Raw genomic sequence first — 25339 nt, 5'->3', positions numbered from 1 at the left:
TTTGTATTCTCTGGCTCATCTACGTTCATATCCGCTGCTCTAGGCCTGAAAGTATCCCATTGCGATACGTTGCACACAAGCAACCGTGAAACAGGGTAAGAAGCGTTTGGGCGTGCTGCCCGCCCGGCTCCAGCCGGAGTCAGCGAGCCAGGCGCCGCCGCCCGCCCGCCCGCAGGACGGTTTCGCTGAGCGCCCTGCGTGCACCTAAGAGCTCTCCGCGGCGCCCCGCCCCGCCCCGCCCCGCCGCGGCTTCTCCTTACCGCGCCCGCCCGCGCCGCCGCACTTCCCGCGTTGAGGTGACGTGGGCGGGAGGGAGGCCGGGCTCCGGCGGCAGCGGCGCAAGATGGCGGCCACCACGGGTGCGGGTGAGCGGGCGCCGGCGCCGCCCGGGCCGCCGGGGCCGCGCGCCGGGGGGCGCCCGCCGCGCGCCGGGGCCGCCGCCCCTCGCCGCCGCCGCGGCCCGGGCGTTGGCGGCGCGGCGGGGGGCCGGGAGGCGCCGGCTGGGCGTGTCGGGGCGGAGGGGCGGCGGCGGCGCTAGGCCGGCGGGCGCCCGGCGGAGGGGCGGCGGCGGCCGGGCCCGCGGGCGGCGGCGCGGGGCTCGGCCTGAGCGGCGCGGCGGCGGCCGGGCCCGCGGGCGGGGGGGCCGCGGGCCGGCGCGGGGGAGCCGCCGGGTCGCCGCGGGCGGGCGGGCGGGCGCGGGGAGCCGCGCGGAGCGGGCGGCGGAGCGGGGCCCGGCGCGGGGCCGCTCCCGGCCCGGCTCCCTGTTCGCCGGGCTGCGCCCGGAGCTGTTCGGATCAGAGTAGATTTCCTGTTTTCCTTCTTTATTTCTGCTAATTTATTCGTTCATTTGCAGTAGCTTTCCCTGGGTTGCGCTCATCTTCAGGATGTAACTTCCTTGTCAGGGCAAGTACGTGTGCGAAGTCAGGGTTTTCTGCCTTTACAGTTGCTCTTCGCTTGCTTTGACCAGTTAAACAATCCTGTCGTTAGGTTTGTCGTTGCAGACTTGAATAATGCGGCTAGCTTTCGAATGGTTTTTTTCTTTCTGCTGACATCATCTGATTAACTTCTTCAGGTTGAATAGAATAGTTTCACTTCGGTTTGGCCAGTTTCACTTTCCTGTTCTCATAACGTATTATAGGGTGTCAAATGTTACATGGTAATGTTTGTTTTTAAATTGCTTCCTTTGAAGTTCAAATGTGCGTTTTGTCAGAGGGCTCCATTTGAAGATTCAGCAAACATTTTCTTAGGGACAGATCTTTATCAATGACCACTTCCAACTTCTAAGGATAGTTGTTATAATACAAATAATTCATAGCAATCAAGGTTGCAGAAACACATTTAAAATGTGTGAAACTCTCTTAAGAACTGTACATTATGGATCTATGTTCAAAAGTCTACGTGACTATGAAGTGTTGGGAAAACGTGATAAAACGCACAGAAACTGTGTTCGTCCTCGTATGTCACGTTATTCTGGTTGCCATATCTTTTCAGTGATCCCTTCAAGCTGCTGACTTTCCATTTATATTTGGCTGGAAGAGCAAGACAAGTGTTTTCAAGCCAGCGCAGCTGCGTGAATTAATTGTCTGTGTGATCATGGGGGAATATGTGTGGAAAGAGTCTTGGACTGCAGTGAAGAAGTCCAAAGCAAATCTTACTGCACAGCTTTCATTTTGTCTTGACTAACAACATTCATTGTGATAAGCTGTAGTTTGCTGTCATCTGCCAGCCACATTGTGTTCTTGGATTACTTCCTACTTTTTCATGGATTTCTGAAAGCTGTCTTTTGTCTTCAGTATTGGAAGCAAGAAGCAATACACAGCCAGGTGGATGTGAGTAGGTGCCTGAGTTGCTTATCTCTGCAGCATGAGCATCTGACAACTGCTGTACTTCAGCTGCTGCTGAGATCCTGTGTGCTTTTTAACTGCTTGTGACAGAAATTTTGAAAATCAATATGTGCCTTTTAAAAATGTGTTGCAGCAATGCCAAACTTTTGCAGTAATCCCTAAATTCAGTATTGAGGAACCTTTAGATACAAGCCAGGGACTTAGGCTGATGTGAGCCTTAGAGCTTTGTCCAGCTGTAAATCATAGGCTGTTCAACCAGCAATGAACTGCTTGATCTTGTTGCCCTAGTGAGGCATGGAGTCTGTCCCTCTTTTGAATAAGAGAGCAGTATTGTGTCCAGTTACTTGTAGTGGTGGTGACACTGCAATGCAGTTTGTGTCGTTCCTTCCTGACGCTGCGCTGAAGGTATTGTCTAATGTGTACAGAAAGAGCTCAGAAGTGGCATTATTTTTTTCCTGCTACTCATTGATTCACCGTAGGGCTTTGGGCAAGTAATTTAATATCTTTATTAAGTAATGGTAACACAGATATTGCTAATACTTGTTTCATGAAATCTTTAATGTATTCATGTTTATTGTAAAACACTCAGATATGTTTGGTATCCTAAGTTTGCAGTGGCTCAGTAAAGGAACAGCAGAAGTTGGCCAAGCTGCTAATGAAAAATACTCAATCTTTCTTTAAAAACATTTAATGACTCAGAGGAAGAAAAGGTAGCAGGTATTGTCTGCCTAAGTTAAAAAGGTAGTAGAGCTGATCCTGCATAGGTAAGCCTTAAATCTGTACATAAGAAGTAGATAGAAATAATTAATGGGGAGGTAGAGGGGCATCACTGTGAAGAAATGGTGTCATGTAAGGTCTGCCAGTATGATTTGTGTAGAGGAGCATTTGGACACTGCTTTTTTCTTTTCTTTTTTTTTCCCTGATAAATATATGAATAAAGTGAATAAAAAGAGAAGATTGGCTTTAATCATTCTAATAAGGCTCTTCACAAGAGACTACAGAGACTTCAAACTGTGAGTGTATGCCCGTCCCTCAGACTGAAATGCCACGTTGGAATGCCCAGCTGGCTCAGATACCAGAAATGATCCAGCTGAAACATCAAGGGTCCCTCGGAGGTGACTTGACTTTGCTGCTCAGCAGGGAGGTTGGGTTGTGTGGACCTCTGTTGTGTTGCAGTGAGACTACAAGAGCGAGCTCCTGTGTCTGTCCTGCAGATGCCAGTGCTGTTGTGTCCTAGTCACAGTGGAAGGATAAAGTAATTGGTTCAAAAACTGGCTGAGATGGCCCATGGAATCCTGTTTTTTCCTAACTTTCATCCTGGCACAGGTTAACCCACTGTCCTATGGTAGGTATGTTTGGTGGTCTTCTGTAGGTCTGTGGTAGGCATTTACATTTACTAGCAGCCTCAGAGACCTGAGTACTAAAATGGTTTGTCTGGATTTATGTTATTCAAAGTCAGAGGAATGTGAAGAAGTTCAGAAGGACAAATCCCTAGGTGAATGGACATAACAATGTGTCCCTTAATATTTCTATCAGAGAGAAAAGCATGGGCTGCTTTCAATACAGTATATTAAAAGTATATTTTTATAATTCTTAAGGGACCCATAACATCACTGTAAACACTAAGCAAATTGTGAAAAGCACGTGAGATGTTGAACTGCAGAAGAAACTGGATATTGAAGAATATAGAAGTAATACTCTGTAAATGGATCACGATGTTTCCTTTGGAATATGCTGCATACAGTATTCATCATCTCAAAATAAATACTAGCAGCCACCAAGTCATTTCCAATTCTGTAATTAAAATAGCTAAGGATGTGGAAAGTAATTGAAGAGAAACTGGGAAGATCAATTATGCTGTATTAAGAGGAAATATAAGAGCATGAAATAGCAGGTGCTGAGACAGTTGATTTCAGAGAATCTCTGTCCTGTAATGCAAGTAATACAGTAAAGTAAATAGGTAAATAATTTAAAACTCTTACAAGAATATATTCTGAATCTGTTCATATGTAATTAAATGAATTATATATTGGAAATGCCATTCTGACCTAGAATTTAAGAAGATTCATTAAATTAAGTGTGTAAGTAGGTAGGGATAATAGAAGTTCTAGTACTGACAAATTTTGTAAGGTATGTTAGGATTTGACTTCTCAGGTTTTAAGGGTGTTTTTGACTATTGCAAGCCAAGATTAACTATAGCATCAGGTTATTTGTTTTTGCCTATGGATCAGCTTGTGCATGTTCCTGTGCAAGTGATGTTTGCCAGCAGCAGACACAAGGCGCTGGATGGTGCGCGCCCGGGGCAGTCCCCCGTTTGTGCTCACAAGCTACCTGTTATTAAACCGACGCAAGGCTGTTTAGCGGAAATCCTGGGGTGAACAGGTAACTTTGCCTCCGTGTGTCATCGTGGAGTCGTGCCTTTTAAAGCTTGTCTTCAAGTCAGTGAAGCTACTTGTGCATTCACTTTTGGCCGGACAACATGAATTTAAGAAAACTTAGTGATAGTTTGTGGGTAGAAGAGTCAGCTGGGAGGAGAGCACTGAACTCTTGGTCAGGTGTAATGGTTTCTATTCACAATGTAAAGAGGACTTTTTGGGGGGTGGGGAGGTCAGATTAGTGTAAATATTTCATCCAACATACTGTTTCTGGTTTACTTCTTTCCTAGAGCAAATTCTAGCAGAACTGTTGGTATTTTGCCTTTAGGCTGTGATATTAGCCACAGAACATAACTCATTTTAACTGTTCTAACTTGTGCTGCTATGCAGCTTTATTTGACTTGAGACCTTGATGGTAATGCCAGTTGGTCTCAGATGTTTTAAAGAAATCCCTTTACAAGAAAGGTGTTTAAAGCATTCAAATACAGAACCAGCATTCTAGCTTACACACAACAGAAGACACTTTAAATTTTGTTTCAGGTGCTCAGGAAGTTATTTTGGAGGTGCTAGAATACCTCAGTACCCTTCTGCATTATAAGAGTCAACATTGTGAATGCAAAGACTACACAAGAAAACGTAAAGTTCCTGTTTCCTGGAAGCTTTTGTGACAATAGCCGAAAGCCTTTTATTAAGCTCTAAATAGTACATCACCTCAGAAGCTTTGTACAATTTTGACAAGAAATGATTTTTTTTAGCAGTTGTTTAAACTACCCAATTTTAAACAGCTCTGATGTCTGTAAAGAGGTCAGAAATATATTGGAAAAAGTATAATTAAGGCTGAACATCATGTCTATAGAAGCAAGCAACAGAAAATACTTTAACATAGATAAGAGACATGTAAAGTGTTTGAGCTTCTCTTGAATCAGTGTAAATTGGGAACTGTTACTGAAAGCAAAGTTAAAATTGATCTGAAATTACAGAATATGATAGATTTCCCTTTAAGACTATGTAAAGCAGCCTTCAGCAAAAAGACGATTCTCTTTAGAGCCTCTAGCTACTAAGGTGTATTTTCTGCTTACTTTTCTTAGATACTCTGTATGATTTTTATGTTCTGTTCCTCAAGAGAAATGCTTATACTCAGATTTCACTGCAGAAAGGAAACATAAATGTATTCTTGAAGTTTTTGAGCGAGATTTATATCTGATGAAAAAGATTCATTTGGAGGATCTACCCTCGAAAGGATGGTGTCCAGTTTATTTCGCTGGGTTTTATTTGTGCTATTTTCAACTTGATACGCAGTTTCTAAGTTTGAGGTTACTTCCACTATATAGCTGGGGGAAAAGAATTAGAATCTAATCTGTTAGAAGGTGTATGTTTTAAACAAGCTGAGAATAATAATCTGTTTCCCTTGAATCGATATAAAATATAACATGATCAAAATAACCTCAGACTTGTAAGAAAACTTCTAAAACGGTTGTCAGACACAGAGAGATACACAGATGTCTGTCTTTGGTTGTGCCTGATACAAAGTGAATCTGAGAATGCTTTAAAAATGTTTGGAAATCCAAGCTGACGGTCAGTTATCCTCAAGTAATAATTCTGTCTTTTCCTAACGCAGAACTATTAATGAGATTCTAACCAAAAATAAGCCAAGCTCCTTTTGTCTTTAATTCAGTTTATTGTGTCAGTTGTGCAAATCTTTGCTTAGAAAGCAGCTTTGTTTCTGTGGTGTCTTGAGAAAGAGGGCTCATTGGTAATGTTTAGTGCAGGGTTGGTATTTGAGATTTTAAACAGCGAAACAGAAGATCCTGATTCTCTTTGAAGACTTAAAGCTCTGTCACCTAAAACCTACCTGTTTGTTAACTGTGACTGTAAATCCTGTAGAATTCAAATGTCTGTCTTTACAGAAAAGTAAGTCTGTAATTTAGGGTTTTTTTCTAGTTTACTAGCTTACCATTAAAAAAGATTGGTGAAAATTTTTGAAAAACTCATGAACTGGCGTCCAGAGTTGAGACTTTATGTGAGTTTCCTAAAAGATTGATTTGTACAGAGTGTGTGCAAACATACATAATTGGAGGTATTATACTGTCAGTATTACTGTAATTATGTTTTCCTAGGTTTGCTGCTCTGATTAGTAGTAAATTTCTATCTCCTTGTGCTCTGAAATGTTTGTACTGCTAGTTTGGGGAGTATTTCTGTGACGCCAGCCAAGCTGTTAAGTGAAGCAGTTACCTAGATGTTGTTACATTTTTGTATCATAAATTACTATTTGAGAGTTTGCTGAGCCCATAGCAAGGGCTACATTAAAATGCATAACCTAAAGTATTCTTGCCAACCTGATTGCTTTCTAATCGCTTATTACTTTATCTAGGTTTCCTTGTGTTAAAGGAAGGATTCTTAGGAAAAACAGTTTTTTTCTGTTACTGCCTTGAAAGTCCCCCTTAGTACACCAAAAAGATTGTGCAGGGCGTTTCCCGGGGGGTGTGCGGGGGCAGACGACACGCAGCAGCCGCGCGGCTGTCTCAGCCGCCGTCGGGTGCGTCCTGCCGCAGAAGCTGCCTCGCTTTAGCCGTGAGAATTACTTGGCAAATATTGCATACGCGCTGAGCGGGACGAATCACTTTCTAGGAAGTCTGGTGGACAGCAAACACGACGGTGTGTTTGCATATGACCGCGAGGGATAAAGTTTGTGTGGTTTGGGAAGTTCGGGCCTCGGCAGGATGTGGGAAGTGGCCCGTGCCGGCTCCCAGGCCGCTGCAGGCTGCCAGGAGCCTGCTGCAGGCGAAGGCTTTCCAGGGCGCCCAGCGGCGTGAATCCGGTCCGTATCCGGCCTGGCTTGAGGGTAGGGTGTTTAGAGGTGAGCTAAGTCGTTTATGATCGCGTGGCTGTGTCTTTATGTGCGTATGTGTGCTTTTTCTCCCCGTTGAATCCTTTGAGAATGCGTCGAGGAACAGACCGACCTCGTCACTGGTGCGGCTCTGCCCGTGCCTTGTGTCGTGGGGGAGGCGCTGGTCTTCCACCTTACGCTTTTAAGCGTGAGCATATGGACAAAACATTCTTAGGAGGCAAGGGTGCTGGTAGGTGGGGTGACTTGAGTGTGAAGTGATCCACCATCTTCCATACTAATTTTCTTACTTTGTGAAGAGCATGGAAATCCAAATTTAAATATCCTTTTTTTCCCCCAGCTCTGCCACTGAGGTTCCTGTAGTGCTCGTAAGCAAACAATTGCTGTAGAAATAATAAGTATTTATGTTAACTTTCTGTGTGATAGGAGCCAGTGAGTGATACGACTAGCTAGTTCCCTGCAGACTTCAGACCTGTCTGAGAGCTCGAAAATCCTTTATGACTGTTTCATGGCTCTGATTCATTCTGAATCAGAGCAGCTGTATCTTGAAAAGCTCTGAAACAAAGTTGCCTTCTGTTCCTGTGAAGATTGCAAAGACAAGCCTGGCTCTAGTTAGGAAATGTCAGAATTAAGACTGCCTTTCAGTCTTACTGCAGCCTCATTGAACATACTCATGATGATGCAATTTTTAATTACGTGATCACAAATTCATTTCTTCATACAAGATTTCTACCTTATTCAGTGGACAGAAAGCCTTATGCTCAGTAAAAGAGTAGTCAAATTTTTTTCCTTCATTAATGTGTGTCTGTTTACTATAAACCATCTAGTACTTCGATGGTGTTGTTGGTTCTTCCTAGGTTCTTACCTGTAAGTCTAAGTTATTTTCACACCACTGATGGATATGAAGTGGTATTATTGAGAACTGAAATGGAGAAAGATTTAAATTACACTTTTTAAGCATCACGATATTGTGGTCTAAAAGAGTTTATATTTTTTGGTGATGTTACATATTCAAGGCAGATCTTGCATTGGCTTCAGCTCACTTTCTTCCTGTGTAAATGGAAAGGGTCTCAGGTTGGACTTCTAGGGGTAGCTGCTTAATGTATTCTTTCGTAGTGTGACTTGCATTATCTAAGAGATTTTGTTTCCAATCAGGGACAGAATCTCACTGCTCACAAGGGCATTCATTTGCCCTTGATTGTCCGTTTTCTTTCTGTAGTTGCCTGCTTCCTTCCCAGTCCACCAGCAGACAAGGCTGCAGGCCAGACAGCAGCCTCACTCATTACGCAGCCATGACTCATTCCCACTCACCAACTCTCCCATGCACAGGTTGAAGCAGAAATTGTGAAATAAGTGGTATGTGAATGTGTAACTAAAGATGTCATCTTGTCCTTCAGCTCATACTCCATCTGTTTCTCTTGTCCCCAGCTCTCTAATCCTCTGTGTTGATCTTAGACTGCTCTCTTCGCTGCTTCCCGTAACTGCAGCATTGAGAGCCTTGGGACTGTAATTAAACATGGGGTGACTAATCTGTCATCATTCAAGTATGAGCTGCATACTTGAACCTTTATATGCCAGATACACAAGATGCATACTTCATATTTTTAAGACTTACAGGAGAGAAACACTGGAGATTTTCAAGCGGGGGAAATGGCAGTGGTCCCCAGGCGGTCCTGTTACTCCGTTGGATACGGGGCTGTAGCTGCGGCTCAGTTCTTGGTCAGTCTTACGGCGATGGCTTCACCAGCCCTGAATAACTCATTTCCCTTTACAGCCACGGATGTATTACTCAACAGCCATGGTAACAGCACAGTCTTGCTGGTAGTTAAAGAACGTAAATTTGGCATGGAGTTGCATTTAAACTGTACTCAGCAGTCCCAAACTGGTCTGGTTTGCTATAGCTAATTCAGTTCTGATGTCTTCTAGTGCCGATTTTCTAATTGTGAGTTTCTACAGCAACAACAAATAGATGTACGTCAAACTGGCCGACAGACTGCTTTCATTAGTAACCTGCTTTTTTGATATCTCTTACACTTGTTTTGTAGTGAATGAAATTTAGGCAACTCTCATTCCACAGTAAAATAAACATTGGCATTTATTTTCTTTAGATCTCTAATAAATTTTAAAGAGATTTTAAAGCCACTAGGGTTACTGATTTTTAAGCACTGCTACGTTACACAAAGCCGTAGACCCTCTGTATTTTCCACCCAGTCGGCTGCAGAGGTGGTTGTTGAAGCTCATACTTGGTCTCTTACTAACACCCTCTACTTGTATCTGATAAATGCTAGAAGAGCTTCTTTCTTAGAAAGAACACTTCATACCCTTGAAGGCTAATTTCCCACTCTTTTTCTGCTGCACTAAATAAATGATACTGAAGAAGGACATTAGTTACTGTTTTCTGTTATATTATGCACTGATGAATAGTTGCCTTGCTACTATTGGAAAAAAAATCCAGACACCAAACTCATCTTTTCTGTATGTCAGGTGAAAATAACTCCATTACATGTCATATCCTATTGATGCTTTTGTTTCTTTTGGGGGGGAAAAAACCATACTTCACAAAGGTATTCTGAAGGAGAGGTGGTGAAATAGAGTGCAGTGCATTTATGTTTTGTAGTGGCTGGAGAATGGATACCTTGAAAGAGAATGAATGATTAAGTCCTGTGTGGCCTGGGTTCAATGTCCTTCTCCACTACTGACTTAGTCTGTGACCTTGGATATATCATTTAAGTTCTCTGTGCCATTGCTTTCCAATGATATAATGAGGATAAGGAAATTTCCCTCATTTGCTGTGTTTTGAGGATAATATTCTAACAGTTACAAAGTCATCAAATTCTTTGATAATGGAGGTCATAAGTACAAAAGACACTGTTGCTACTGATGAAGGCCACTTTAATCTGAAGTTTAATTTATGAATGTTACAGGACTGTTTTGTTTTCAGTAATATTGTTAAAAGCTTTGAGAAAATTGAATTGTGTCAAGCCTCGCAGTCATTTTGTAGAATCTTGTAAATTTTCACACTATAAATCAAACAGACAAGTAGTAATTAGAGCGCCATAATAGTGTGTTTATCTCTGAATGGATAGAGAGATTTCCTTTCATTTTACTACATGCCCTAATACCTGGTCTGTCAGTCTTCTAGCATATGTAATTGTGGAATATCTTGATATTGCTTGAAAAATCCAAGCTAAATGTGAGGGTATTTTCTTCGTGCTGTTAAAGTATTGTCATTTAGAAATAATAGTGGGTTTAGCTTCTTTAGCCCAAATGTTTTCTGTAGTATTACCCAAAGTATCAGCCAAATGACTTACCTTGAGCTGAGAAATCTAGCAAAGAAATAAAGCTATTTTTTTGATTAATTTTAGGAGTAAAAGTTCCTCGTAATTTTCGTCTGTTGGAAGAACTTGAAGAAGGTCAAAAAGGAGTAGGTGATGGAACAGTTAGCTGGGGTCTTGAAGACGATGAAGATATGACACTCACAAGATGGACAGGAATGATTATTGGGCCTCCAAGAGTAAGCATCCACTTAAATATTTTAAAATACTGGCATGACTTAATTCTGTTTTCTTCCCCTTTTCCTCCTCTTAGTCTAACCAATGAAATAGAAAACAACAACAACAACAGAGAAAAAAACACTTTAGCAAGTGATTCATGCTTAAGGTTCAACTGGCATGTCTATAATTTTGGGTTTCTATGTCTTTTTGTTTATTGCTTCAAATATTGTTATATCTTTCTGTGGTTAGTTCTGTTATATGTCTGCTTTATATTTACAGATTCATTAAGACATAACTTTTGAGATTCCAGGATTCTAGTATCCTGTACTCTTGAATACAGCAAGGTTTAAAATCCTTCGGATAGTGAGATAACATATGGAGCTAATGTAGGTAAAACATGGATGTTTTGTTCAGTACTGCTAGTCTTTCTGCTGTTTCTTGATGAATGTATGGGTTTGTTTTTATTGCAGCAGTACAGACTTGCTCTTTTAAAATTTCAACTAACTCAGGAAACTCAATATTTAATGAATTAAATTACTTCTCTGAATTTCTCTTCTCTCCTAAAGTACCTTTTTATAATGCTGCCTTGGTCTTTGTGACAGTATTGTTGCATATTCTCACTCCCCAACCCTGCTGAACTGTGGGTCTCTACCTTCAGGAGCTAATTGTGCACTGTATGTGTACATGTGTTTTAAAGACAAAACTTACCCAAGTCTTCACTTTCACTGTGTCTCTGTTTTGTTTCCTTGTAAACCTTACCATGAAATGTGAGTACCCTATTCTCCTTCCGACAATATTATTTATCTTTTATATATCTTTTATCTGGCCTCAGTATCATTTCTAAATAATTCTAGTGTTTTAAATCTCTTATATGGAAATCTTTACAAACCTTTAATCATGCTACTGTCATATGTGTTTCCATTCCATCAATTGCCTTCTGTGACACAAGATAAGGTTGTAAAGAATTTATATTACAATGTTATTACGTGTGCAGTAGTTCCTATCTCATCTAGAAACGCTGCTTGCTTCTTGTCTGCCATTGTTAATGTCTCCCTACATATGATCATTTCATTTGTTTACAGTGTGGCCAAATTGTTTTCCAGAATGACATTTGATTTTTAGAACATTAGGAGAAGTATTAAGGCACCTACATCAAGACTGTGAATAAAGCTCACTATGTACATACACTTTATGCAAAATTCATTTGAAGTCTAACTTAAAAATTTAAACTGAAACTGAAATGTGCAAACAGATATACGCTGACTTGTCAGCAGTAACAAAAATCTGTAGTTCATGCCATATTGCCAACCCTGGCTAGACAACTATCACAGATTATTCAGCTGTGCCTCTTCTGTCTTTCTGACACTAATGAATACACACACACACACACACACACACACACACACATTATTATTTTTCTCCCAGAAGTGTATTGGCTTCTTGAATTGAGCATATTGCTTGAAAGCAACAGCCTGTATTGAGAGAGATTCTAGAAACTTTCAGTCATGCTTGTTTGCTAGCTAGTTATTCTGTTTTGAGAACTGTTCATATTCACTTCTATTATTACCATTTTTTTTTCTTAATAGGATGTGGGAAATGCTGGCTTGGGGAAAAAGATTCAAAACTCTGTTTCCTCCTGAGTGGCAAATAGTCATATTTGTAGCAGGTGGAAGAATCTTGTGTAGGGCATCCTGAAGGGAAGAATGAACTGTTGTGCGGAGTTAGATGTGTGCAGCCTCTCTGAACTGTCCTTGCTACCATACATGGAAGCATGCTTCTCCTTCCCAGACTTTGTGCGGATAGTTTCGCAGCCAGTGATTCATCATGTTTACACAAGCTATTTAAAAACAGTGGCACTGTCAAAACTTCAGCTTTGTCTGCGCGTACTTTGTTGGCTATAGACATGTGCGTAGTCGAGACTTTCCATTCACTAGTCTTCTGCGATGTGGTTGTCTGCACAGAGCCTAAAACCTGCGTGAACCTCCGTAGTGTTAATTGCTGTGTGCAGAAACGCAGCCAGGGGCTCTGCCAGGAGACCTGGCCAGCACTGGGCTGCCCGGCAGAGCGGGAATGACTTTCCCCATAGCTTTGCAATAGTGTTCCAGATGCCAGGATGGGATGGTGGCAAACTGAAGTCAGTCTGGCTGAGACGCTGGAGAAGCCACTCTCTTGGAGTGACCACTGGGTGTCACTGCTACCTGGGTGCTGTCTCGGTGCTTGTGCCCGCTTGTCTGGGGCTGCAGGCTGGTTTAAAACCTTTGTTTCCAGAAAGTGAGGCAAAACAGCTGAATCGGGAAGTCAGTTCTTGTTTATGTAGTATTTTGCATCAAAACACTCATTAAGAAGGCAAATTAAGATGATGATCAGGGGCATAACAGGCCCTTGAAAGGGATTACACTGAGTTTTATATTAAGCAGAAGTTTGTGTAGATTGGGCTCCTCTCCTTCTGTAAGGTGCTAACAGAGCCCTAGCACTGTGCTGTGGTTGGAGGTAACTGTGCTGTTTCTGGGCTTTGGCTTATCCCACATTAGCACTGCCTGCAACTTTTGCTCTTGATCATCAACTTGGTGGGTTAACATTCATTGCAGTCTTGAGGGTTCAGGAAATGGTGTCAGAAACTAAATCTAGGCAGCTTGTTTGCCTAAACTTCCCACGATGGCCGTGTTCATGTTGTGTGCTACTGCGTGCTGCCTACATTGCCCGGTTCAACTGGTGCTCTGAATCAGGCTGCTCTGTATCAACACGTCAGAAAGTAGTATAGCTTTCTCTATTCTCAGAATGCAGAACAACAGTAACTGTTGTTTCTTCTAATGACTTTTAAATACTGCAGAATCGGTGTTTTCTGTACCTGTTGATTGGTTAGTTTGAAAAGTTCATGATTTCTTTCCTTCAGATGTTAAATATAACAGAGTATCACTGCTGCGCAGACAAAAGGTGATAGTGCTGTTTGGGATAAGGATGTACTGTGAAATGTGTTGAATTTTGGAGCATTCCTGTTCCTGATACCTGGCGTGTTGAGTTATGACCAAAGAATATTTTTAAGTGTAGTTCTGGGACAGTCTGAGTTTAGATGATTGCCTAAGACTACCTTGAAACTGAAACGACAGCTTTAGCTCTCTGATTATTAATAAGTTGACAAAACAAAACTGCTTTACAAGGGTAGGTTGAAAAGGGGGTATCTGAACTATATGATTATTAAGAAAAATAATTTCAGTTAGTGAACAGGAAGAAATGTTGGTTTCATTCTTAATATGAATATGTGATGGATGCTTGAGAGAGCAGTAGAATTTAATACCCTAAAGACACAGCATTTAAGACTTTAATATTACCAAAAACGCCCCCGAAAGAGAGGTAGCCAGAATAGTATATAAAATGACTGCCCTTATGGTTAGCAGTTTTTGTGTCCCTAAAATAACCACTGTTTTAAACAAATGATTCTTGGAGTTATTGATGTAATTGTTCCCCCCTCTTTTTTTTTTCCCCCCTCAGACAATTTACGAAAACAGAATATACAGCCTTAAAATAGAATGTGGGCCTAAGTATCCAGAAGCACCTCCATTTGTAAGATTTGTAACAAAAATTAATATGAATGGAGTAAATAGTTCTAATGGAGTGGTAAGTTTTTGGTTTTTTATTCATTTTAACATATTTTGCATGTGCAGCTTCAAATTAATGCTTTATTTTTTTACTTGCAACTTGCTTAAGTACCTATTGCTTGGCAATATTTTTTTGTTTGACTAGAAGGAAGGAGGGTAGAAGGAAGGTATACAAGCCAAATATATTCTGAAATCAAAATGTAAAATAGTTTTTTTCTGTCAATTTGCATCTCCCAAATAGTTCCAACATGTGGATTTATTATGCTTTCAAGAAACTATGTGCTTGCTTTTGCCTTCTTTTGTTTCTCCCACTTAGACTCTATAGGATCTTTAGCTGGAGGGTGTGTGGTGGGTTAAGAGTATCAAAGTATTGATTCTGACAGAAATGGTGTTTTTGTCTATTTTAGGTGGACCCCAGAGCCATATCAGTCCTAGCAAAATGGCAGAATTCTTATAGTATCAAAGTTGTTCTGCAAGAGCTTCGGCGTCTAATGATGTCTAAAGAAAATATGAAACTTCCTCAGCCACCTGAAGGACAATGTTACAGCAATTAATTAAAAAAAAATCATGCCCCCCCTTATTCAATTTAAGCTGTCTTCATTTTCCACAGTAGTAAATTTTCTAGATGCATCTTGTAGACCTCAAAATACTGGAAAGGAAGTTTCCATTCAAAGGAAGTTTTTCTTGAGATACTGTAAATGATACTAATTTTTTCATTTGAAATATAAGTTGTGCTATAACATATAATCCTGTTGTGTAACCACTGTCCACATAGCTGAACTTCTGGTATCAGGAAAAGTCTATTTAAATTTATTACTGTCGAGACCAGTGTGGCACATCTAACTTAACTGTGAAACATACATCCCACAATCACCTTGCTGTGTGTCTGGCCTGGGTTTTTTCTTTTTCTGTCTTTTGCAATAGAGTCAAAGCTCAGGGCTATTTATTAGAGTAGACACAAAGGTTTTAGCTTCCAGTACTACACTGGGCGTTATGGACTACTAAGGGGGATGTGTGCTAACCTCAGTCATCCCTCCCTTTGTGCTATCTCTAGTAAAGGCTGAATGTGACTGTGGTCATTTTTGTTTTTGTATTTTTTTTAAATGTCCTGATAATATGGGGCAAGCTTTTCTTCTTCCCTTTGGCCAAGGCGTAGATTCTATTTCTCTTCCTGGTCCCCCTCACCAGTAACATGAGCTTTGGGTGAGGGATTCAGGACTCTTTTAATCTCTTCCCTCTTCCCCTCTTCACAGTAGGGGTGCTGCTTTCTTTTTGCCCCTTTTTGTGACTCTTCTCACCTCTGGTCAGCAGGGGTAACTGTTGGGGCAATAACCATACCTGTTCTCTCATGCTTATCCATTTTGGTTTTGCGACAAATTTAGTCTTCACCAGCCTGGGAAACGAGTATCTGTTCTGCTGGCAAACTTAGATTTCGCCTGCCCTCTGGCACTGCTGCCACACCGCCAAGCTGGCCACAGCTGATGTTATTAGATAGGCTTTTGACATGGTGAAAAGAGCAGTAATTTACCAGGATTGCTGAAATCTTCTGCTGCCAAACTTTAATGAGGAAACTGCACGTGGAGATTCTAAATATACACTCCAGTTCAACTAGTTGCATTTTGGTGCTTCAGACTGACCCAAGAATGTTAATTAACTGAATATTGCACTTATGTTTTGCCCTTCTAAAGATCTGACAACCACAGACAAATCAAGTCAGCCTAGATTTTATTAGACTCTTTAAGTCTTAGAAGAGAAAACTCTTCAGTGAAGATTTTTGGGAAGTGGTGTATACAGCAGATTAAGGACTTTTCTTGGCTTTGCATCCTGGCAAATCACTGCCTTTTCTGTTTTACTGTTTTGGACCACTAATTGCTGAAATGTGGATGCAAGCTTAAATACAAACAACCTAGTGTGTCCTCAGTTTTATGAAAAATTCAGTGTTTGTGTAAAAAAAAAAAAGAAAAAAGAAAAAAAGAAATAAACACATTTTAAAGCAGCAGCTATCAAGTCAATGAAAATTTGATGTTTCCATTAACTCTTTTAAGGAAAATATTAGTTGTAAGGATTTAACATCCTATGTAATTAAAGTTTAACATAACAGTATTCCATAAGCAGCCTTTTTATTGTATCAGACCATTGCCTGATTTTAATATAATAAAAAGTGTGCATTAATATTAGAAGGCTTTAATTGTATTTATGTTTAGAATTTTGATCCCTTGTGGAATTCTTGATTTGTTGGAAGTATCTTCCTACAGATCTTGTTTGGTTAGCAGTGAAATATGAAAACTGGTGGTGAAAGGCAATTGTCTTTACCCAGCTGCTGCTGCTGCTGTGCCTTTCAGCATTCTGTGCAAAGGAGAATCTTTAGCTTTAGCTTAAACTTCAAGCAGACTCATATAGACTTGACAGTTGGTATTGTTTCTGTGATATTAAGGAACTGTTTAAATGAATTTCTAGACGCATTTGCTATCTGAAGGTACTCTGTTATTGCAGCGACCTTTGTATGCTGTAGTCATTCGAAGGGAATCAAATCCACGTATACCTGTACATGTGTTATATTGACTGTCAGGTTAAAGAAGAACTTCACAGCCTGAAACTTTACCAGTTTCTCAAACAGTGAACTGTACAAAGCTGACCTTTCAAAATCTGGATAAAAATGGGGCTGAGAAATTTTGACCTTTTCAGGTATAGTGTCTCTATCAAAGAAGATTGCCTGAAGGTACTTGTTGTGCGTTCACTTTAAAATTTTGGTGAAACAAGTTTCTCCCTGGCTGTAGGAATGTAAAAGGGAATGACCTATATTTGTGAAACTTAATGCTGTCTTCTAGCCTAAAATATTTTTCAATCATTTAATAGCTCAGAGAGTATCTGTGAAGACAATGTGACTGATACTTTGTTAACATCTTGTGTGGGTGTATTTATTTAAAGTAGCTTGACATCTGAAAATGTTAAATGAGAATTGGAAGAATGCTTGATAATTACAGTGCACTTCTGGAATATCTCTGTTTTTCAGAACTGTTGTAAGAATGTCCTTGTCCTGTTCAGTAGGATGTGGTGCATGTTTGGCACCTTCCTCAACCTTCATACTTCAAGTAATGGTTTTAAAACTATTGAGATTGTCTGATTTGTTTTGTAAGTTGTAAAGGTTAGAGTATTCATCCTCTTCGACCCTGAGCTGTGCTACTGTTGGATCTATGCTAGCAGGAGTCACATTTTAACAAAAATATGATATAAAGTTGTGTGGTGCTTTGAAAAAACATGTTTCACTTTAAATTTACTTACCTAAGAGTTACTCTTTGAACGTATCAGTGCTCCAATATGCTAATGTTCCGGTTAAAATCAAATAGGATTGAATGGAAAAATAACCTAGTAAAAGTTGGTTGGCTGCCGTTGCATCTATGTGTCTTAGCTTTGTCAATGTTTGGGACTTTTGGATTGTATAGTGGAAGAGACCAGTCGTCCCACAATCACCATTTGATACTAGTTGCTTGTTTATGTTTCAGCAATTAAGTGGGGAAATGAACCCATGTCTTACCTGTCTTTATTCTACCTCTGGCAGTATAAAGGCAAGGTTTTTGGCTGACCGCTGCTGATCCTCAGTTTGTATCCTGAACTGGTATCTCTAAAGGGAAAGATATGAAGAGATGATAGATAAAACAAAAAGTGTATCAGCCATAAAATATATGTTGTTCCTTGGAGCAGATTCTGCTGAAGGTGATTGAAACAGTCCTCAGGGAAGAAGACTAAGCAAGAAGTCTCCATGTGACTACCCTGTTAATGGTTCCTTTAAGGAATTGTATAATGCATTATTGTAGCAAATATTTTGTACTGGACACTTCAAATAAGAAAATTCACCTGTCTCTCATTTCAGTGGACATGGAAAAAATATTTGACTCAGCTAATAGTATGAAGACAGTAGAGGGAGCTAGCAAGCTTTACAACACTTCAGTCTGAGTAAGGTGCAAATGCTGTTTAATTTAAATGTTAAGACCTCTTGTGAGAGACACTTCTCCTATTTATCCTGCATCAATTTTGATTTTTAAAGCCTGTTAATATGACTGTCTCGCTATGCAAGTATTAGTTTGCTGGGGGAAAATCAGTACTACAGTAAGATTTTAATTATTAATAAAGACTGATTGTCATTTGTTTCTTGCTTTGCGGTAATTAAACTTTGTGTGTGTATGTAGGGAGTGTATGCTTAAGTATGCCTTTTTGGTGCTATTATGGCTACTTGTAGTGCTTTGGATTTAAAGTTTATTTTATCATCATTAGTGTAATAGTTTTTAAGCCAAGGCGTGTGTCATGGACTACTCTGAGATGCCAGTGCTGCCCTGTTTCTCCCTAGAATTGTACGAGGATGTACAGTAGCACAGCAGGAAAAGCAGCCAGCGGAAGCAGAGCTGAATCCGGTTGTGCCCTTAATTCTTGGGCAAATGGCCTGATTCAAAGAACAGGTTGGTCTGAGTGGTTTTATCTTAGTGATACTGAAGAGCTGTGATAGTAGAGCTTAATGTGGAGTACTGGGTAGATACGGTATAGAGGAACAGTGTTAAGTTATACTAATTTTAACAAGGGAAGCAGAAATTTAAGGGAGAGTTTCAGGAGTCCTTGACAATATAGGAATGAATAAGAAATTCTGCTTTTCAGAATGTCTGACTGTGTAGCGTCTTGCCTAGGACTGTCGATGTTGTCTGTGGCTTACCTGGTAGTTGGCTGTGAGGCACTTGAGGCCTGGGCTTTACCTACAGGACACAGTTTCCTACATCAAGCAGCAGCACAGTCGATTCAGTATTCTTCCAAGCTGGCACCAGCTTATGCTGCAACAAGAGAGCTCCAGTTCTGCACGTATCTGTAAATACGTGCATCCGCTTCAGGCTGTACCTACCTTGAGCAAAAAGGTCAATAGCATTTGACAGTGGTATTCTTAATATTTAAACTTTTTATGTATTTATTTAAATTGGAGACGCTTTCTCTGGTGGCTTGGAGTTTTCTTAAGTCGGAAATTGTCATATTGCATTCATCTTTGGCTAAGATGCTTTCCAACAGCATGTTAACCTTGCTGTTGACTAAAATTTAGGTCTCTTAATAGCTTCTCATTTTCTCTGGTTTTGCTGTACTAGATTGCTGAAGAATGCTTGACTTTTAAGCCTGTGAAGAGCCCCAGTGAAGTCAAATTCAAGTTAGGCACAAACTTAAGTGCTTTGTTGGACAAGAGCCAGCACGCTCAGCCTCTCCTAGGAAAGAGACTGTTTTAGCCTTTATTGCATATCTTCTTCCTGGCCATCCTTTCTTGGTGCTGCATCCTTGGTGCTTGTGCCTTTATTTTCCCAATGTCTCCCACATTTGTTGCAATAAAAAAGCAAAGAGCAGAAGGAGATGTGCAAGATAAGGAGATAAGTTAGATTCTCATAATTTTATATCTGCCAAGCATCATTTTGTCTTTTTCATCTTTATCTCCTTTTAAATAAAGCCTACCAAGGGGTTTTGGAAAGGTGGGTCTTGTACTATTTTTTTTACCTCTCCAGCTAGGTTGTTGGTGGCTTTGCCCTGACATGTCTAGAAAACCCTGCAGGTATGGTTACTGATAGGTAACCATAGAGGAGAATAAATGTCAAATGGCTTGTCTAAAATTCCCTTCCCTTCTCAGTTGCTCGACTTCTATTCTTTTATGTTGTCATATTTCATTAGCTCTTCTCTCCAAAGAATGTTTCAGGATAGCCAAGACTGAGATTTCTCTTGGAAAAAACAAGGAGGAGTTTTGGAAAGAGTAGGAAAGCAACCTTTTGAGCCATTTTTATGAGCAACTGTCCGTTTTCCCTTCTGCTCACCCTTTTTGTAAGTCTGCTTTAAAACAGCTTCCTGACAATTTTCTGGTACAGGTCTCCAAGTCTTCAGAGAACAGAATTTTTATTTACCTTATTGTGGAGGCTTTCTGGGGCAGGTACAGTCTTACTTGTTAGTAGCGAGCGCTGCCAGATTAAAGATAGAGTGGGAAGAAAACCTACGGGGCTAGCGGCACTGACCCTGAGCGCACACAAACTGGATTGTGCGTCTTTGAATTGATGGGCAGCAGCTTGCTTGTGTGTGCATCACACAAAGCACGCACAGTCACACACCTTCAGAAGCATTCCTGGAAATTAGGAGCAATATATAATTAAAGCTTTTTGTGATCATTGGTGAGACCTACATGGTACATAAATAGGATTTTCTATAGAAGGACTGCATGTGTAATACTGTAGCAGTGCCTGGGACTTGAGAAACAACTGTAGCAGAAACAGAGATTTCAGTAAGATAATTGCCAAACTTCCTTCCCTCCAGAGAGACCTCTTAAATCCCTGGGCTACCAGATTATATGTTGTCCAAGGTTAGCGGCCAGATGTTTCTCAGCTGTTTGGACTGATTTCCAGCTGAGACCAGATGAGTGGCTATCCAACATGTAAGTATTAATATAAACATTTTAGAGGCCTTGCCTTGAGCAAGCCATTAAAAACTTCCCACGATACCGTGAGTGATGCTGGCTTCCTTAGAGAGCATCAGTATTTTGTATATCGCACTTGAATATCCTGAGTGGGTCAGATGCGGGCTGCCACCTGCTCGTGTAGCGCTCAGGCCAGGCCTCCCCCTTGTTCTAGTGGCGCCAGAGCAGTGTGGTCCCTGGAATTTGATTATTTGTGTTAGCAGATAATTTAGGCCAGAAGGCTTAGAGTGTTCCCTTCCTTCTCTGGATGTCGTCATGCTTCCCAGCAAAACACAGTCCCGGGGCCTGTGTCCCTTCCCTTCCCCTCACCCCGCAAGTACAACAAAAACGCTTTCAACTTTGCTGCTTCTAAAGGGTCACTGTCCACTAGTTTTAAGCTTGTCTGTGGCTTGTGTAGGCCTGCCAGAATGGGCGGATTTTATTAAATCCAGCATATAGAGTTATGTTTTAATCATTACATATTTTAAAAACTTGTTAAAACGAGTTTTTAAAGCATGATTCTTCTCTTGAAATATTACTAATTCTACCCATGAGCACTGGAGTTAGGACATGAGCAACAGAAAATGACACTGTGTAGTCTCCCCATTGGAAAAAATGAGAATCTTTTAATGATCATCATTACTTTCAGCAAGTTTTAATACTGCATTTCTCTAAGACCTGGACTGTGCTAGTCCGAAGCTGAATAGCGTCTTATGCCAAAACTGAATCCCCTTGGAACGGAGGGATATTTATTTGTAGAGCCAGAGGCCGTTCCACTTAAGTAAATGTGTTACGCATTGAATCTGAGAGATGAGTTTGTACCTTAGGGCCTTGCGTTTCTGCAGTGACTAGAACAGTTGACCACAGTCTCCTTGCTTTAAGCTGCTTTATCATAAACTTAGCTCTTATGTACCTGCCTGAGTTACTCATCTGTGTGAGCTCCTGCGGCAGTGTCACTGGGAGGATGCATGAGAGGAGGACATCTCGTCTCGCTGGCCTCAATTAGGTCGGCTTCACTTGTGATGAATGAGCCCAATGCTGAATAGTCTTAATTACTCGGGACTGCCGCCGCTGGAGCTGCTCAGTGAGTTGCATTGGGGAGTTCAATTCTTTGTGGAGTGTTTTTGTTGTTCTCCCCCCCCCCCTCCATAAAAGGTGTGAAAGCCACTGATTGTAAGGGGGTATGCAAAAAGAAGAGGATTTAGCAGAAACGATTGAAGTATTGAGACCAAAAGGGTTCACTTAAGGCTTCTTCATTCAGCATCTGACAGCTTCACTAGGGAAGAGAGCCCAACTGGCAGAAGTGTTCATTGATGAAATACGATCCACTGCCAAAAGATTTAGTTTCCTTATAATGGTGATTGGGGGAGGGGGGGAGACCCGAAACAACAAAATAAAATCCTTTAAATACCAACATCGAAGGTGCTTGCTTTATTGGGTGCTGGTCCGGAGCACCTGAAAGCAAGGCTCTTAATTTCATTTGCCAAAAGCCAAAACAAAAAACCTGAGAATGCCAAAGCAGTCTAAGTTTTTTGCTTGTTAAAATCCTCCTTCCAATGTTCCTGATGTGGCATAATATTGTGTGGTGCAGTGGGGGAAAAGGATTCTTAATTAAAGAAACATGTTTCCCTCAGGTAGGCAGCTCTTCAATTAGCTTTTCTATTAAGTGGTCTCCGCTTTTATTATTCCCTGCTTGGGTAGAAGGTATAATTCTGCGTGTTGCTACAAGATTTCAGATTGTTTACATAGTCTGTACTTGATCCACAGGTTGAATCCATCAGTTTGATAGCCTTGTGACACTCTTACATAGGGTGAACACTTCCTGTTTAAGAGAAAGTCGATGAGGCCTTCTATGGACAGCTGGAAGTAGCCTCAAGATCACAGGCCCTGGTTCTCATGGGGGACTTCAACCACCCTGACATCTACTGGAAGAACTACACAGCAAGGCACGAACAGTCCAGGAGGCTCCTCCAGTGCATTGATGATACCTTCTTGTCACAAATGGTGGTGGAGCCTACGAGGAAGGGTGTCCTGCTGGACCTTGTCCTTACCAACAGAGAGGGACTGGTTAGAGATGTGAAGGTTGAAGGTAGCCTTGGCTGCAGTGACCATGAGATGGTGGAGTTCAGGATCCTGCAGGAAAGAAGTAAGGCAACAAGTAGGATTGCAACCCTGGACTTCAGGAGAACAGACTTTGGGCTCTTCAGAAACCTAATTGGTGGAATCTCATGGGTTAAGGCGCCAGAAGGAAAGGGGGTCCAGGAGAGCTGGCTAGTATTCAAACATCACTGCCTCCAAGCTCAAGAGTGGTGCATCCCTGTGAGTAAGAAGTGCAGCGTATGGGGCAGGAGACCTGCATGGGCGAGCAAGGAGCTCTTGGCCAAATTCAGACAGAAGAAGGAAATACACAGAATGTGAAGAGGGGACAGGCTACTTGGGAGAATTAGAAGAATGCAGTCAGAGTATGTAGAGATGCTGCGAGGAAGGCTAAGGCCCAGTTGGAATTGAGTCTGGCAAGGGATGTCAAGGACAACAGGAAGGGCTTCTTCAAATACATCAGCAGCAAGAGGAGGACTAGGAAAATGTGGGCCCGCTACTGAATGGGGCAGGAGCCCTGGTGACAAGGGATACAGAGAAGGCAGAATTACTGAATGTCTTCTTTTCTTCAGTCTTCACTGCTAAGGGCAGCCCTCAGGAATCCTGCAGCCTGGATGTGAGGCAGAAAGTATGGAGAAGGGAAGACTTTCCTTTGGTTGAGGAGGATAGGATTAGAGACCTGGGCAGGCTGGACATCCACAAATCCATAAGCCTGCATGGGATGCACCCACGGGTACTGAGGGAGCTGGCGGATGTTGTTGCCAGGCCACTCTCCATCATCTTTGAAAGGTCCTGGAGAACTGGAGAGTTGCCTGAGGACTGGAAGAAAGTCAGTGTCACTCCAGTCTTCAAGAAGAGCAAGAAGGAGGACCTGGGCAACTATAGGCCAGTCAGCCTCACCTCCATCCCTGGAAAGGAGAGGGAACAGCTCTTTCTGGATGTCATCTCAGGACATATGGAGGAAAAGAAGGTGATCAGGAGTAGCCAGCATGGATTTACCACGGGGAAATCCTGCTTAACCACTCTGATAGCCTTCTCTGATGGAATGACTGGCTGGGTAGCTGAGGGGAGAGCAGTTGACTTCAGCAAGGCTTTTGACACTGTCTCCCATGGCATCCTCCTAGATAAGCTCAGGAAGTGTGGGTTAGAAGAGTGGACAGTGAGGTGGATTGAGAACTGGCTGAAAGGCAGAGCTCAGAGGGTCGTCATCAGTGGCGCGGAGTCTAGTTGGAGGCCTGTGGCTAGTGGCGTCCCCCAGGGCTCAGTACTGGTCCCATCCTGTTCAACTACTTCATCAATGACCTGGGTGAGGGGATGGAGTGCCTCCTCAGCAAGTTTGCTGATGATACCAAGCTGGGAGGAGTGACTGACACACCTGAGGGCTGTGCTGCCATTCAGGGAGGCCTGGACAGGCTGGAGAGCTGGGCAGAGAGGAACCTCATTAGGTTCAACAAGGGCAAGTGCAGAGTCCTGCACCTAGGGAAAAATAACCCCATGCACCAGTACAAGGTGGGGGCTGACCTGCTGGAGAGCAGCTCTGCAGAGAAGGTCCTGGGCGTGCTGGTGGATGACAAGTTGACCATGAGCCAGCAATATACCCGTATGGCCAAGAAAGCCAATGGTCTCCTGGGGTGCATTAGGAGGAGTGTTGCCAGCAGGTCGAGGGAGGTGATCCTGCCACTCTCCTCAGCCCTGGTGAGGCCTCATCTCGAGTACTGCGCCCAGTTCTGGGCTCCCCAGTACAAGAGAGACATGGAGCTACTGGAGAGAGTCCAGTGTAGGGCTACAAGGACGATCAGAGGACTGGAGCATCTGCCCGCTGAGGAACGGCTGCGAGAGCTGGGCCTCTTCAGCCTGGGGAGGAGAAGACTGAGGGGGGATCTTATCAACATGTACAAGTACCTGAAGGGAGAGTGTCAAGGGGACGAGGACAAACTCTTTTCAGTTGTCCCATGTGACAGGACAAGAGGCAATGGGCAGAAATTGAACCACAGGAAGTTCTGCCTGACCGTGAGTGGAAATTTCTTCACTGTGAGAGTGACGGAGCACTGGACCAGGTTGTCCAGAGAGGGTGTGGAGTCTCCTTCTCTGGAGATATTTGAGGCCTGCCGGGATGCAACCCTGTCTACCATGCTGTAGGTGACCCTGCTTGAGGAGGGGGGTTGGACTAGATGATCTCCAGAGGTCCCTTTCAACCTTACTGATTGTATGGGTCTATGATAATTATCTTTAACAATAATAATAATAAAAAGAAGCTTTGGAAATGAGAATTTTAAGTCAGCTTTTCAGAGCAAGGTTGTGTTCAGTCAGTCCAAATGCTATAGTTTAAATCAGTTATCTCTGTTTACAAGCGATGGAATTTTGTAGGGTAGAAATGTGCTATTATAACCTTTCTAAAGATTTCAAGGTTTGAGATGGAGCAACTCTGATAAGACCCTTGTGAGGCTCCAATGTTTTTAATGTGTGCTCCGCAAATACTCTGCTAATAAGCTGGAATTTAAGAAGAGATTGTTGTTTCTACCCTTTGCTTTGTTGGGTTGTTTTTCTTCCTCCCCAGTTTCAGTGTTGTTCATAATTCGCCTACCACTGAGTTCGTTCTGCAGTGTGCTGCGATTTAAAGGGTGGAACAAA

The 25339-nt window shown here is 42.0% G+C and overlaps 1 protein-coding gene across 2 annotated transcripts; it reads left to right on the top strand.

The window, feature by feature from the left end:
* The first annotated feature begins 276 nt into the window (after nt 1-276).
* Nucleotides 277-18307, top strand: UBE2V1 (ubiquitin conjugating enzyme E2 V1). 2 transcript variants are annotated; one of them, XM_062588850.1, is made up of 4 exons: nt 277-359; nt 10430-10578; nt 14048-14173; nt 14562-18307. In XM_062588850.1, exons 1-4 carry the CDS (start codon nt 344-346, stop codon nt 14706-14708), a joined length of 438 nt encoding a protein of 145 aa, XP_062444834.1. In that variant the 5' UTR covers nt 277-343; the 3' UTR covers nt 14709-18307. The 2 variants fall into 2 exon arrangements, with proteins under 2 accessions (XP_062444834.1, XP_062444833.1); XM_062588849.1 differs by having other exon boundaries at nt 302-365.
* Nucleotides 18308-25339: the final 7032 nt, after the last annotated feature.

This window comes from Rhea pennata, chromosome 16 (assembly GCF_028389875.1).
Source record: "Rhea pennata isolate bPtePen1 chromosome 16, bPtePen1.pri, whole genome shotgun sequence".
Taxonomy (NCBI): Eukaryota; Metazoa; Chordata; class Aves; order Rheiformes; family Rheidae; genus Rhea; species Rhea pennata.
This window is presented reverse-complemented; position numbering and strand designations above follow the sequence as displayed.